Raw genomic sequence first — 14169 nt, forward strand, 5'->3', positions numbered from 1 at the left:
CCGGCCGACTCCATTCCGTGTTTCGGAGGAATCCAGTCCGGCTTTTCCCGCTCGCTGGATCCCGGATGGAATTGCCGCAGATTAAGGAAAATTCCGCATTTTTATGGCTTCCCTTGGCCGGGATGTGCCGAACTAACCCCCTCCACACCGCAACACTGGGATTTTCTCCAAGAAAATTCAGCGGTGCCATCTTGAGAAAAAAATACAACTCGGCAACAAACAGGGCTGGATCTCACTTTTATTGTAGCAAATATACGGTACCTCTGAATGACAAGATCACTTTCCCATGGAACTACTAGCAAAAATATCCACAAAAAAATCAAATAAATAAGAATACATGAATACCAACATCAAAAGCTGGTCTGAAAAATCTTCAGTTAATCAAGTTCAGTCCTTCCAGCGTGGTCTGTTTATTTTTCAGATGAAAAACCACTAATGCAATGGGAGCAACAAAGGCTCAATACCTTTAATATAAGGCAAAGAACAGTACATTCCAGGCAATTCCATACTGCAGAAATTTAAAATATCAGCTTCAAAAATGCACATACTGCTGAAAAAAACTGTCAAAATTCTCTCTGAATTCTAACAATATCCTTTAAATAGCAAATACAAGGTAAAAGTCACCTGAAACAACCATGAATGGGACAGGGTGGGCAGGAGCAGTGACAGGACCAGGGCAGAGCTCAGAGCTGGATCAGACAGGGCAGAGCAGCCCCAGAACCTCCTGCAGCTTTTTCCTGCTGCATCCAACTGAGAACCAGGGGAAAATGTTCCTGCCCTCTGCAGGAGATACAAGCAAGGGAGAAAAAAGGAACACGGCAAGAGAAAAACAGTATTGCTGTCATTTTTGTCATGTGATGCACAAAAAATACATTAGCATTAGTGAGGAGAACAGTTTATACATATTGGAGTGAAATTCTGTTTCTTTACATCTTCAAACAGGGTCATTTCATTGAAAATAACTGAGTTCTTCGAAGTTTATACTCATGCAACTGAAGCAGAGTTCTGGCTGTTTATTTAAAATACAACCTGAGCATATTTGTTCTGTAGGTAATACTGCAGAACACAAAACCTTTACATTCTCTACCAAAAATAAATAAATAAATAAATGACTCTGTTTAAATATTTCACATCACAGTAATCTGTTCCTCAAGAAGCATCACCAGTGCTAGGCTTAGATCCACATGATCATATTGCTAAACCTTGTTTAAAAAAAAAATAAAAAAAAGTGAATAGCCATACAAACATGGTGCTGTGGAAGTATCTTAAGTAATTAATTTTACACAGGATGTGTTTGATGGAATAAATTTTTCTGCTCTGTTCAGAGCTCTGTCTGCTTCTAAAGACAATACCCAGCAATATAAAATGAAAGAAATATAAACCATAGCCCTCTTCATAAAAGAAGCTCTTTTCATCTGTAGGGCCAGAAAATGGTGAAGTTAAAATGGAAACAGGGTCAAACCCAGCCCTGCTCAGGCCAAGAGCTGTTTGAGGCAAACACAGAATTTCTGTTTCTGAGTGTGAACAAAAACAGGAGTGTCAGAAGTGTCAAATCAATGCCAGAAATGAGACTGGTGTGATTATCACGTGAGACAAACTGGCTTGGCCAGACCCCACACAAAGCCCAGTGATGAACAACTTTTCAGACTTTCAAAGTGGCATCACCACCTCCACCTGCTTCACTTTTAGCCTCCAATGACACACTGGTGTCCATCACATGACAAACACTGCATTAAAATTTTCCTACCTCTGTGACAAAAATACTTTTCCCAGTGCCAAACATCTTTGGTCTGGTCACAGCTGATTTTAAAATGGGGTTTGTTTACTCTCAAAGAAGTGATCATGCAAAATGTGCCTGTATTTACACTCTCTCTTTACAACCCAGGAAAGCTGCAATTTAGAAAATTTAGCATCCAGCAATTTTCAATGGTATAAAAACATGCTAAATTATTTTCTGCATCTAACAGAATTTTTTGAAAAAAATTGGTATTCTGATTACTGCCTGGATGATGCTCACCTCAGGTTTGGTGCTTGTAACAGTGACCTAGAGCAGTGCATTAAAATTCTGATTATTGGCAAAGCAGCTCTCCTATTTTTCACTGGAAAACTTGGCTAAGGCAGGCTTGCAGAATTTGGCCAGAGCTTGAAATACTAGCACTGGCTGCAGGAATCTTTCATCTAAAAAAGCAGAAATACATGAAGCTGGACCAAAAGAAAAGGGTGAAACAGCAACACTGGGATGTGCTGGTCCTCTGCAGCTGCTGGTGTTCAGTGAGTGCCACCACCCCTCTGACACAGCCAACTCCTCTGTCTTGGAGCATCTCAGACTCAGTTTCACTTGAATTGCATAGAGCTGAATGTACATGCAACTACAATTAAATTAAGTGTAGCTTTACAAATGCTGATTCTGGAAATGTAATACTGTCTATTACATTCATTTCCTTTACCAATTCAAAATTTCACATTTGGTGTCCAGTAGACAAGGAAAAAAAAAAAAAAACCACTAAAAATATTTCTTAGACTGTTCCTGAGCAATGTTTTTTATGTACTGTAAAATACTCTAATTTATTACTACATTTCTTAATATTCTCACTTTTCAAACTACATACAAATTCATGCTTTGAAATTTTACAAAGCTGAAGATCTGGTAGGCACAATGAAAGAAACAGCTAAGCATCTTAAAACCAAGATGAGCTCACCAAGAAAAGTGCAATTTAGCTATATACATAATGTACTCTTTAGTATTTGCTACTTTTTCATTTCCTATCACAATGTGAAGGATTTACTTGCACAATCTGGTCCATCAGACCTCAGCTCACTTCTCATTAAGATTGGGACTGATGGCTGAGGAGGAAAATACACTGGCCAGGATTTTAAAGTGAAAGTAAAAAACATTATTTAGAATTTCATCTTAACAAGATCCTGTCCCCAGCTGCTGTGACTGATTTGAAATTTTAACAGATCAAGTGACACTTGAATATTCTCTGACCTGTCCTTTGCATTCTCCTGTGTCTCACAGAGACAAGAGGAGACAGAAGGCCCAAGGAAGGACAGGACCCAGTCATGGTTGTAACAATTTATTTCTGTAGGATATTTCCCCACCTCACCCACCTAAACCTTAAGAAGCCAAGCTAGACTGGACCATAGAATAAATAAGAGTCATCTTAGGTGACTAATAATAGGCATCTTCTGTATCAAAATATATCTTTACCTGAACTTACAACACCCTTTAAATTATTCCCCTAAGAGTCTGGTTTTTATGTTTTGGGACACTACCAGTTCTGAAAACTAAGCCATACATAAATCCTTAGTTTGCATTACTCAGATATATCCACGTGCAATTTGAAATTTGGACATTTCCCCTAAATGACAAAAAGCATCAAGGCCTACAAAATGAACTTCCAGGAAAGCTGTCTGTAAACACAGTGAACATTCCAGGGTATAAAAATACACATTCCATTTTCTTAATCCGTCATTATTGAAGCTGTCTGGTCTTTAATACGTAGCCTTAAAAAGAATTCTTTCTGCATGAAAATATTTCAAAACATTATATCCATTCTTCTTCTCAAAAAAATAGTATCTATTTCATCCAAAAAATCCAATTCATCATCTTTTGTGAAGAATTAGAGTTGACTTTGCATAGATAACAGGCTCCATTATTTTATAAAAACACCACAATCAAACCTGTCTTACAAAAAGCACATCTGGGCAAAGAGAAAGAGCCTGGACCCTATTCCCTCACACCAGCAGGGTGAGTACAAGGAACACTCAGACTTCAGCTGGTGCAGACAGGACGTTCTACACTTCTCTAAACTTCACACTGTGCTTTTGTTATCCTCATTGAGCAATTACAAATATTTTTGAGGAAAGACCAATGGAAGACACTTGCCTTCAGGGAAAATATTTCCTGCTGGCTTAAGATCAAATCTATAGAAATGAACAGTGCTGACTCAGAACCACGTGCCAGGAGCATTTTTCTCAGGATCTTCCTATGAAGAAAGAAAAGATCCTTCTGCACTGGCCAGATGCTTTCTAGCAGTCAAGAAGCATCAACATTCACTAATGAGTTTTCCCTCACTGAAATTTGCGTGGTGTTTGCTTTGTGCCATTTGTTTTTATTTTCCTGTCTGCTGTTGGCTTTTTAGGAGGAACATAATTGCTGGCATTGCCATTTTTCTTTGGATTTGTGCAGGTGTATGTTTTTAAGCCTTTGATGGGAGCAGCTGCACCGTGGGGTGCTGGGGATTGCTTAGGGGGTCTGATGTTACCAACACTTTGGATTTTAGAGCTGCTCTCGGTGGGCTGTGGACTGAGAAGCTGCTGCTTTGCAGCTGGTTTCTTTTTCAGTTCACTCCTTCCATCAGTTTTCCTCTGAGAAGATGCTGCACATGCCATTCTCTCAGCAGGTTTCAGGCGAGCTGGATGGGAACGCGCCGGGCGAGTCTCCTCAGGGAACAGCTCTGCCCTGTGTCCCACACAGCTTCTGGGCAGCCTGGTGACACTTTCCTGGGGCCCTGCCTGCCTGGGCAGCCTGGTGACACTTTCCTGGGGCCCTGCCTGCCTGCTGGGCACGGGGCTGAGCAAGGCTCTGCCTTTCCCTGGGCTCCTGTTTAGAGCCTGGGGCCGGGCTCTGGGGGCCCTGCCCCTCTCGCTCTGCACCGTCTGCAGCTGCAGCCACTCCAGCTGCACCAGGCGCTCCATGTACCTCTCCAGGGACCCCGTGGGCTTGGGCTGCAAATCAGCTTTCCCTTCCCCATGGACAAGGATGGCCAACTGCTTCAAGTCCCACGAGTTGAAAGGGGGAGGGAGGAAATCGGGGTAGTAATATTCGGATTCTTTGAACCCCATTTCAGGGATGTGTTCCAAACAAACTGGGTCGATTTCTTCAGCTCTGAGGATGAGTTCTGGTGGTGTGCAGGGTGAGGGGGGAATGGGAATCCTTTCTGAGTCAGAGAGGTCACTGGCACTATCATCTTCAGCATCTTCTTTAATAATTTGCACCGATTCAAAATCAAGAAACATTTCACTTACAGATGCTTCTTGCCATTTCGAAGAGCCTGGACTGGCTTCAGCAATGTATTCTTCATGATTCTTTCCCAACTGTTCTCTTTTACTGCAATAAAAATGCTGCACTGGGACATCCTTAGCCCTACAGAAGTTTTCTTGTGTGCTGCCCTTTGTGCCAGGGGGGATCCTGTGCAGGAAGGATTCGTTTTGCCTCTTTTCTGGGGAACTCTTGTGCAGGAAAGATTCATTTTGCCTTCTTTCTGGGGGACTCCTGTGCAGGAAGGATTCATGTTGCCTTCTCTCTGGGGGACTCCTCTTTGGTCCTTGTGCACTGTGCAGTGAGCTGCAAACACTCGGGATCCTAAAGGAAAAGGAAGTTCATGTCCTGTGAGAATGGTCAGTGCCTTTGAACAGCAGCTTACAAAGGTCTTGCCACCCCAAGGACAGGGATCTCCATGACTGAAGCTAAAGCTGGCACAGAAATTTGGTAATGAGGCAAAATCAATAACTGTTAGTAGAGATAACACTGCCTCCTACTGATTTTTTTGTTGGTTTTTTTATTATTATTATGGTTTTACCAGAGAACTCACTAAAGCAAGATAGCAAGTTTCCATTTTGATAACTTCTTGTTCTCATAAATGCTGAACTCTGAGCCAGTGAAGTCACATGCAAAACACAGCAGCTACAATTTCATCACAAGCATTTAGTACACAGTTTGAAATGGCTACAAATTAAACAGATAATCTTAATATAAAATTACCTTTTTGACTGATTATTGCTATCCAGCTGGTTCCTTCCCTTCTTAAAAACACTTGGCTGGTGACCATCTTGAGTGTCAGGGGAAATCTGAAGGAATATGAAAGTTTGTGATGTTATTAAGAAGCTGACTTAGAGTAGGTACCCTTTTATGTTAGAAAAGAGGATTATTTACCTTTTCAATGGCACTTGATACATTTTTGCCTAATCTTCCAGGAGGAGATTTCGCATAAGAAATTGGTTTATTTAGTCCTTTGGTGCTTGGATGGCTTTTTCCATTACTGTAACCACAAAGGGTTAAACAGAGTATCAGATATAAATAGCAGCATAGATGAGTGTCAGAATGGAAGTACAATAAAAGCTTAGAGAGCAACTGAGCTTAAAAAAAGGTTGATTGCAGTTATTCTTAGACTTAAAGTTCATCAGAACTATGCCATGGCCACTTTTTACTTTTTGTACTACAAATACACCACTGTACTTTTAATATTATCAATGCAAAAGTGAATAATTCTATCAGATGATACAATAATAGAATGTACCCCTTATATAGAATCCTCTGTCAGAAGATCCCAAAGCTCCTTTGGAGATAATAAATATTACAGACTAGATATTTAACTACTGATTCTTACAGTACCTGGTAGGTGCTCCTATTGCAATTTACCAAAATTAATTATAAAGTATAATATGAAGGTTACTGCAAGCTACATCTTGCTTGTCTTTCCCATTTGCATATTCTCAACAAAATTTAAAGGATTATTCCTTTGAAGATAAAGAATGGAAGTGAACAGGGAGCATAAGGTCTCTTCTGGTATTAATACAAACTATTTCACAATGAAGTTATAAGAAATGTCCTTATTTCATATTATAATGGGGTTGTTAAAATGTTATTAAGAGGAAAAAGCTCATATGAAAACAAAAGGAATGGCATTACTGGTTTGGGCAGCTTAGAACTAAAACATGCTTCCTTAAATAAAGTAGCTACATTTCTGTGTAAGCACACAGAATAAATAAATCAGCACATTCTGTACGAATAAGAACAGTGTTTGCTCTACAAACAAGAAATGATACTGATTTCTAAATAGAAAGCTTTAAATACTATTTCAGAACAAAAATAATCAAATTGTGCCCTCCTGTCTAATCTAACATTACTGCAGCTCAGTTAATTTGCCAGGCTGTACATCTTGTTTTCAGTTTTTATGTCAGCATAGTCAGATTTTGTTTTTAAAAACACAAGATTTCACAAATTCAAGAGCTTATAAAAGAATGAAATTAAGTCCTGTGCCTCCAGCATTGTTGCAGTCACCTCTGTGACCTTGTGACCTGCATGATCATGGTGCACAACAATTTCTGTGGCTGGGATCAGGGGGGAGGATGGCAGTGGGAACAGGACAGCCAGGCACTTATAAACTAAGCTCAGTATGTCGACATTGCAGTCACTATAAAAAGAGAAATTAATTTCCTTACTTTACCATTCCTTTGTGGTTTTCATTGGTGTGGCTGTGGCTTTCCTTCTGCTGTGTCTCTCTGTGCAGTAATAAGGGATATTCCTGAATTCCTGGTCCCATTATTCTTCTTTCCAAAGGGTATCTGCACCTTTCCTGTTACATAATCTTCAAACGGCTCCAGTCTTTTGGCTTTGCAAGACACAGTATATCCAATGCAGACATCCCCACGTCCTGGAGATGCTGGCGACAAACAAAATCCTCCCGATGGGATTCTATTTTTAAAGCAGCAAGATAAACATAATCAGCTACCAAACTGTAGCGGGAAACAGTCCCCTCCCCCAGCACTCCTCAGTGGGAAACAGCATCGTTCAATTCACTATTCCCAACCCATGGAAATACCTGAGGATACGGCCGCGATTCCAGAGCTCCCGTGCAGTGTCATGTGCTCATCCCCATCCCCATCCCCATCCTTATCCCCATCTCCATCCCATCCCCATCCCCATCCCATCCCCATCCTTATCCCCATCCCCATCCCCATCCCCATCCTTATCCCCATCCCCATCCCCATCCTTATCCCCATCCCCATCCCCATCCCCATCCCCATCCCCATCCCCATCCCCATCCCATCCCATCCCATCCCCACCGCTCAGCCTGCGCAGCTGCCGGGGCTGTCACAGCCCAGCGGGGTGGGTGTTCCTGTTCCCAATTTATGGAGAGCAGATGATCAACCCCCCTGCGTGCTGTGCGAGCTGAGTCGTCCTTTTTGTGTCACAAAATGCGCTCTTCCGATATGTACATATGCAAATTTTGTACCCAATATTTAATTTTTTTTCTTTTTTCCAAAACAAATGTCTCATCAGCTCCTACTAAAGATACTCAGAGCAGGATCTTTCTTCCACTCCCGAGGAACAGCATTCCCTTACCAGGGAATTGCACGGTTCCAGGGGTTCAGTGGTCTGCAGATGTTACAGGTGACAAACAGCTCTCCTGACCCACCTTTACTGCAGTAGTGTTTGTGTATTTACAGTCATATTAACTGTATCTATTTACACTTGATCCTGTCCTATTCCTCAAACGCCTCCCCGCGGAGCCGAGCCCCGGACCCGCGCCGGGCAGAGCAGCGGCCAGCGCCGGGCGGGCAGCGCGGGGATGGTGCCAGCGCCCGGAACGATGGCAGCGCCCGGTACTGTGCCCTCGGCTATGGCAGCAGTGCATGGCAGCAGCGGCAGCAGGCGCACACCGTGCCCGCAGCGATGGCAGCTGTGCCCGCAGCGCCCGCCGAGCCGGGCCCGCTCCGCTGCCTCCCGCCGCCGCTATCGCCGCGCCCCGCAAGGGCCGCTCCTTCGCTCAGGGCCGGCCCGCACAGCCCGGCGATCCTCCCCCCGGCCCGGTACCTGCCCTCGCTCCGCGTCCGTCGCCGGCGGCAGCGCCCCCCGAGCGCGGGGGCCGGGCCGGGCCGGGCGGGGCGGGGGAGCGGCCCCGCGCCTGCGCCCGGGCACGGAGCGGAGCGGCCGCGGTGTCGGCCGGGGCTCGGGGCTGCTGCCGCGGCCGGGCTGCAGCGGGGACCGCGCCGCCCATGGGCGCTGTGGCGGCCCCGAACGCGGATCCGTCCCCCGCCGGCCACGACACCGAGCCCGACAGCGCTCGCCCGCCTTCCAGCCTGTGCAGCAGCCCCGGCTCCCTCCCGCCCGACAGCCTCCAAGCCTTCCCCGGCCTCGACTCGCCCAGCACCCAGTGTGACAGCCTGGAGTGCGCGCCCTGCTCGTGCTGCTGCGGCCGCCGGAGCGCGGGCTCGGCCGGGGCCAGCGAGGACAGCCTGCAGGCGCCGCTGGCCCGGGGCTCCGGTGCACGGTGCTTCGGCGCGCACCGCGCCTCCAGCGACCTCTCCGACAGCCTGGAGTCCTTCATCCAGCACGACAGCCTCCAGTCGCTCTCCAGCCTGGGTGAGAGCTCCTCCAGTATCAGCGGCGATAGCCTGGAATCCCTTTCCAGCCTGAGCCTGGGGGCCACCAGCCAGCACAGCGATCTCGAGTTCATCGGGCAGTGAGTCCCTCCAGCTTCTCGCACAGCGCCTTCCTGCTGGCCCTCTGCCAGCTGCCGTGACAGCTGCCGGGCTTCTGCCCTTCGTTCTAAGGTGACGTGGTTCCAGGTGATCCTTGCTGAGTCTAGTGCAATAACCTCAGTCCTTACTGTGGCTGCCATTCCCAAATTAAGTGCTTCAGAGCGGCAGTGCTCATTACTACCTGCAGTGTTAACGCTGTTTTTTTGTCACCAGTCAAGAATGGAAGTGCGTGGTCCTCAGAGGAATCCCAGCTACCTCTCAGATCTATATGAGAACATGTTGAAGGCTGAAGGAGCACGAGGGCAGCAGCAGCCCCCAGCAGGCCATACAAGTAGCAACAAGACTTTTTGGAGCAGTGCCCCAGCCAAGGAGAGCCCCCAGCCAAATAATCATCCGAGCAGCACCTCCTCCAGCTGTGACCCAGCCCTGCGGCCCATCATCCGCCGCCGAGCGAGGTCCCTGCCCACATCACCCGAGAGGAGGGTGAGAGCAGCACTGCAGTGCCAGCAGCTCGGCTGCCAGAGCCGCATGAACCGGGTCAGGTTTGCTGATTCTTTAGGCTTGGAGCTCACTGAAGTGAAAGTCTTCCAGAGTGGGGAGGATCCATCCATCCCTTTGCATGTGCTTTCCAGGCTCTCCATAAACTCAGACCTCTGGCACAGCAACTTGAATTTGGAGTTTACTATGCACTGCTTGGTCCCTGAGTTCCAGCAGCCTGCAGACTGTCTGGATTTCTCATCCCGACTCCAGGAGCAGCAGGTGTGTCTGGAACGGGTGACCAGCTCAGATCTGGGGCTCAGTGGCACCATCCAGGTTCGGAATGTTGCTTTTGAGAAGCAGGTGTCCGTGCGCTACACCTTCAACCAGTGGGAAAGCATCCACGAGGTGTGTGCTCGCTGGCACTGCAGCATCCCAGACAAAAACGGGCAGGAGCAGGTTGATGTGTTCACTTTCTTTCTTCCTGTGCCTCCTTTCCTCCTTCAGCTGAGCACTCTGGTCCAGTTTGCAGCGAGGTACCAAGTCAATGGCCAGGAGTACTGGGATAACAACAGAGGCAAGAACTACACCCTCAGCTGCCGGACTCACCCCCTGAAGCTGCCGAGGGAATGTGAGGAGAGCTGGATCCACTTCATCTGAACAAAGGCTGTGGTGCTGAGCAGTGTGTCAGTGGTCTCAGTGGCACTCTGTCCCTTGGCTTGGCTCTCTGCTCCTATGGCAACAGGCTGATTTTTGAAACCTGCCAAATCTGGCCCAGTGTCCCGGGGCTGGGAAGCAGCCAGGGACCTGTACAAACTGATCTAAACCTCTGGGAAAGTTGAAAGGGCCAAAATCTGTAGTGAGATGCAATCGTAGAAAGGCCATGTGGGTTTTTTGAGTACATGAGTCATTGCAGAATGGTTCCCAGGAATGCTGTGAGGCTACCAGAGAGCAAAGCAACACATTTCTTGTTGTTAGTGATACACTTGGTTGCATAGAATCTTTCTAACTGATCTCTCTTACCATTTTCTAAGTGCACAGTGTGGCTTTACTGGTTTTGTTTCTAATTTTGTTTATATTGCCTCACCAAGTCAGGGTGCTATTCCATTTATGCATAACTTGGATAACAGACAGTAGGGAGTACTTGTATTTATATACATATGTTATTAAGGCTGTAACCACATAAAATATTTCCGTTAATATCTGAGCTGGAAATTAAATGCTACTAGGAGCAAAACATACATGAAAATGTGCCATCAGCCCCTCTGTTTCCCTTGGGAAAAAAACAAAAGGTGCCTTTTCTTATCTCGCCCTTGCAGCAGAAGTGATTGTTACCAAAGTGTGTGTAAGGCAGATCTGCCTGGGGAAATTCTCACCTTTGTCAAGTGATGCTCAAATAGGTTTTTCTCAAGGTGATGTCAAGGTGATTGTCTTTTCCTGGTGCACCTGTTCTTACTAAGGGAAGCAAGACCAATTTTGAACTTGTGTTGCAAATGCAGTTGAAGGTCTCAAAGCACTGTGTGAATGCTCATTATTTTATCACTGTTGCTGGTAAAATTACTGATCAAGAAATGGATATGATATAAATATATATTTATATAAGGAAAAGAAGTAGTACAGGAAGTGGGGTACAGAGGCTTGGAATATCATTCCAGAACCCTGAATCATAGTTGTTCCCCAGTGTTCCAGAACTACTGCAGAAGTAGCTTTGAGTTCTTTATTTAGCTGCTTGCCATTGTAAAACAGCTGAACTCCCAAGACTGCAGCCTTTGCAACACAAGCAGGAACTTGAAAGCACTTTATTTGGCAAACTGCTGCTTACACAGACCCATAAACACAATCCCTTCTGCTGCAGGGAGAGCACAGGAACACTGTAAAACCATCTTGCCATGCTTCTTGCTCTATTATTTTCATTCTGTGGTTTTAGTGTGGTTTAAGATTTGCAACAGCTTAAATTCTATTAAGTAAAAGCTTGTCCATAATTGTTCCCATACATAATCACTACTGCATGGAAAGTTTAGCTTTGTATGTATAGCATAGACTTTCAGAGCTGGCTGGCTGGAGATATTAGAAGAGCTGTGTTTTAGGACAATGAAAATCAGGCTGCTTACAGGGCACCTTACTTTAGATTGGTGCTTAGTTATCAAAATCACAAGTTGTTGGTAAAATTACAGTTGTAAGCAACCGATGGTCAATTATATATTAGTCTGACAAGTCTACTGAGTATTTCTGGAAGTGCAGAAACCCCAAGAAAATTTATTTGTCTGGCAACTTACTGCTGCTTCTTTGTTATGATACCCATTTAGGAAAGCTGGGCTTTCAAGTGATGAAGCTGCCTCATTCCATTGGTCTTTGGCTTTCTGAGGAACCAAAGTCAGGAATGAGGATTTTGTGAGCTGCTGAGCACCTTTTGCAGAGTACTCAGAAAGCTCAATCCTATCTGAACACACATGCACAGAAGTACTTGTGCTGAATAAAAGGCACTGTTTTCAAGCATTGTCCCTACCTCTTTTTCTTGCCCACATTACTGTTGTTCCATCAGCAAACACAGTACACCATAAAAACCCCTCTCTTATCAGACACCAGTTCACAGTGGGTGTTGCTGGAGCTCAGAGCAATACTTGCTTTCGTGCCAGAAGGATGTTGCTGTCTCCTGGGACAGACTGTCATGTGCTAGCAAATGTCAGACCTCAGTGTTCCCTTGGCCAGGACAGATATTGAAAAGCTGAGGTTGTCAGGAGAAAGGTTCATGCCAGATATAGCCCAGTGTGAGAGGGGTGGAAAAATGAACGTCTCAAGCCTTCTATTGTCTTCCTTCCACAACCTCTCACGATATTGGTATATGCAAGGTCTTGAATACTAAAGTGCTGAAGCATGATTCCAAGTTTCCCTTTGCTCTCTGTGCTGGTCTGCACTGCTGGACAAGGGCTGCCAGCTCAGTTCCTGCCAGTGCAGTTCTCTGGCACTGCTGGCTCAGTGGAGCTGAGAGCCATCTCCGGGTTAAGCTGCTAAACCTTCACACCAGTACTGGCACCTGTCACAGCAGAGCTGATAATTGCACTTAGGGTTTCTTGCCACACTCAGTAATGAACATCAAATGGCTTGTGGTTGACAAAAAATGGGATTAAGCCATTTAGTGCTAAGATGCACGTGTTGTGAAGGTAAATTTACACCACATTTTTATCTTCTCAGGACAACTTGACTGCTTGCACTGTGTTCAAATTGAGCACTTCCCTTATAATGAGAATTTTGTAAAAGGGAGTTCTTCACGAGGATTATCACCATATAATGCACTTTTAAAAACATGTATTTATTATTGTCATACAGTAAATTAATGTCTAATAGTCCACAGTTTCAAGGTTCTTCCAAGCATGTTTTTTAAAGAAACATGAAATCCATGTAAATAAAAAGGGGTTGTACATTACACAGTATATCAGTGAAGTACATATGCTGGACAAAAGGTCCAACAGTTGTAAAATTACAAAGTGCTTAATTAATTTTAAAAAGCAATAATAAAACTATGGCTATTGTAATACAGAAAATTGAAATAAAAGCTTTTTACAATTTTCTGTTGTTTCTGTCAATGGTATTCCTGTTAAGAAAGCTCATGAAGAAACTTAATGTCAAGTTGTCACTTACAGAGTAACATACTCTGGAAAGTAAGGTGGGTTTGAGTTGCTAAACAATGAAGAACACTTGATAAAGATACAGTAATCAGTGTATGTATCTGCAGAGATGTCCGGGCTGCCACTTCCTACATGGAATCTGTTGTCCTTTCCCCTCAGAATTCTGTGCCTGCAGCACTTGCAGGATTGAGATCCAGTTTTGGAAAAAGGCTTGCTGCCACTTGATTCTAATACAGCTTCATGGAAGGGAAGAGGAGGGTTTTCCTCAAATTGCACTTTCCAAATCTGTGCTAGACTGTGCTTAACACATTCATTTCTGGGCCTCACAATTGTGTTATTATCTGGTGGCATTTTCACATTTAGTTTCAAATTCATAGTTTATTTGTATTTATTTGACAAAGAAAAAAATTAAGTTGCAAATTGTAATCACAGTAATATGCTGTAACTACAGCACCTAATGTAGTGTATCATCAGTGCTCCGTTGTGCTTTACAGCTGGTAAAGCTGCAAGTCTAAGTGATTATTCATTTGGCAGTAGGAGTGTAACATTAGTACTGACTTCTTTCCCAACTTCTCTCCCTGTGATCTCAGATCTGCAAGTATTTCAACTGACACTTGATATTCAAACTGTGGGTATCCACACTTCTGACCCTTCATGCACAACAGCAGCTGTGCCAAAGATTGAGAATACATTGGCCAGCACAACATCTTCCATTAACTGTAATAAGGATAAATATTTCTGCTACAGTAGTGAATAAGAGCTCCTGTAAATAGTGCTACCCTACCCCCAAAGAGTT

The 14169-nt window shown here is 44.7% G+C and overlaps 2 protein-coding genes across 9 annotated transcripts; one reads left to right on the top strand and one right to left on the bottom strand.

Annotated features, from left to right (window-relative positions):
* Nucleotides 1-163: 163 nt before the first annotated feature.
* Nucleotides 164-8678, bottom strand: FAM217B (family with sequence similarity 217 member B). 8 transcript variants are annotated; one of them, XM_079321275.1, is made up of 6 exons: nt 8613-8675; nt 7233-7480; nt 5939-6044; nt 5768-5853; nt 4523-5368; nt 164-4483 (listed from the first exon to the last, which is right to left on the bottom strand). In XM_079321275.1, exons 2-6 carry the CDS (start codon nt 7250-7252, stop codon nt 4075-4077), a joined length of 1467 nt encoding a protein of 488 aa, XP_079177401.1. In that variant the 5' UTR covers nt 7253-7480; nt 8613-8675; the 3' UTR covers nt 164-4074. The 8 variants fall into 8 exon arrangements, with proteins under 8 accessions (XP_079177401.1, XP_079177402.1, XP_079177400.1 ...); XM_079321276.1 differs by lacking the exon at nt 8613-8675 and adding an exon at nt 8573-8609; XM_079321273.1 differs by having other exon boundaries at nt 165-4483; nt 7228-7480; nt 8613-8677.
* Nucleotides 8679-8736: 58 nt separating this feature from the next.
* PPP1R3D (protein phosphatase 1 regulatory subunit 3D) lies at nt 8737-13315 on the top strand. The gene has a single exon (XM_079321277.1). It carries the CDS (start codon nt 9490-9492, stop codon nt 10405-10407), a length of 918 nt encoding a protein of 305 aa, XP_079177403.1. The 5' UTR covers nt 8737-9489; the 3' UTR covers nt 10408-13315.
* Nucleotides 13316-14169: the final 854 nt, after the last annotated feature.

The sequence above is a fragment of the Erithacus rubecula genome (assembly GCF_903797595.1).
Source record: "Erithacus rubecula genome assembly, chromosome: 18".
NCBI classification, from domain to species: domain Eukaryota; kingdom Metazoa; phylum Chordata; class Aves; order Passeriformes; family Muscicapidae; genus Erithacus; species Erithacus rubecula.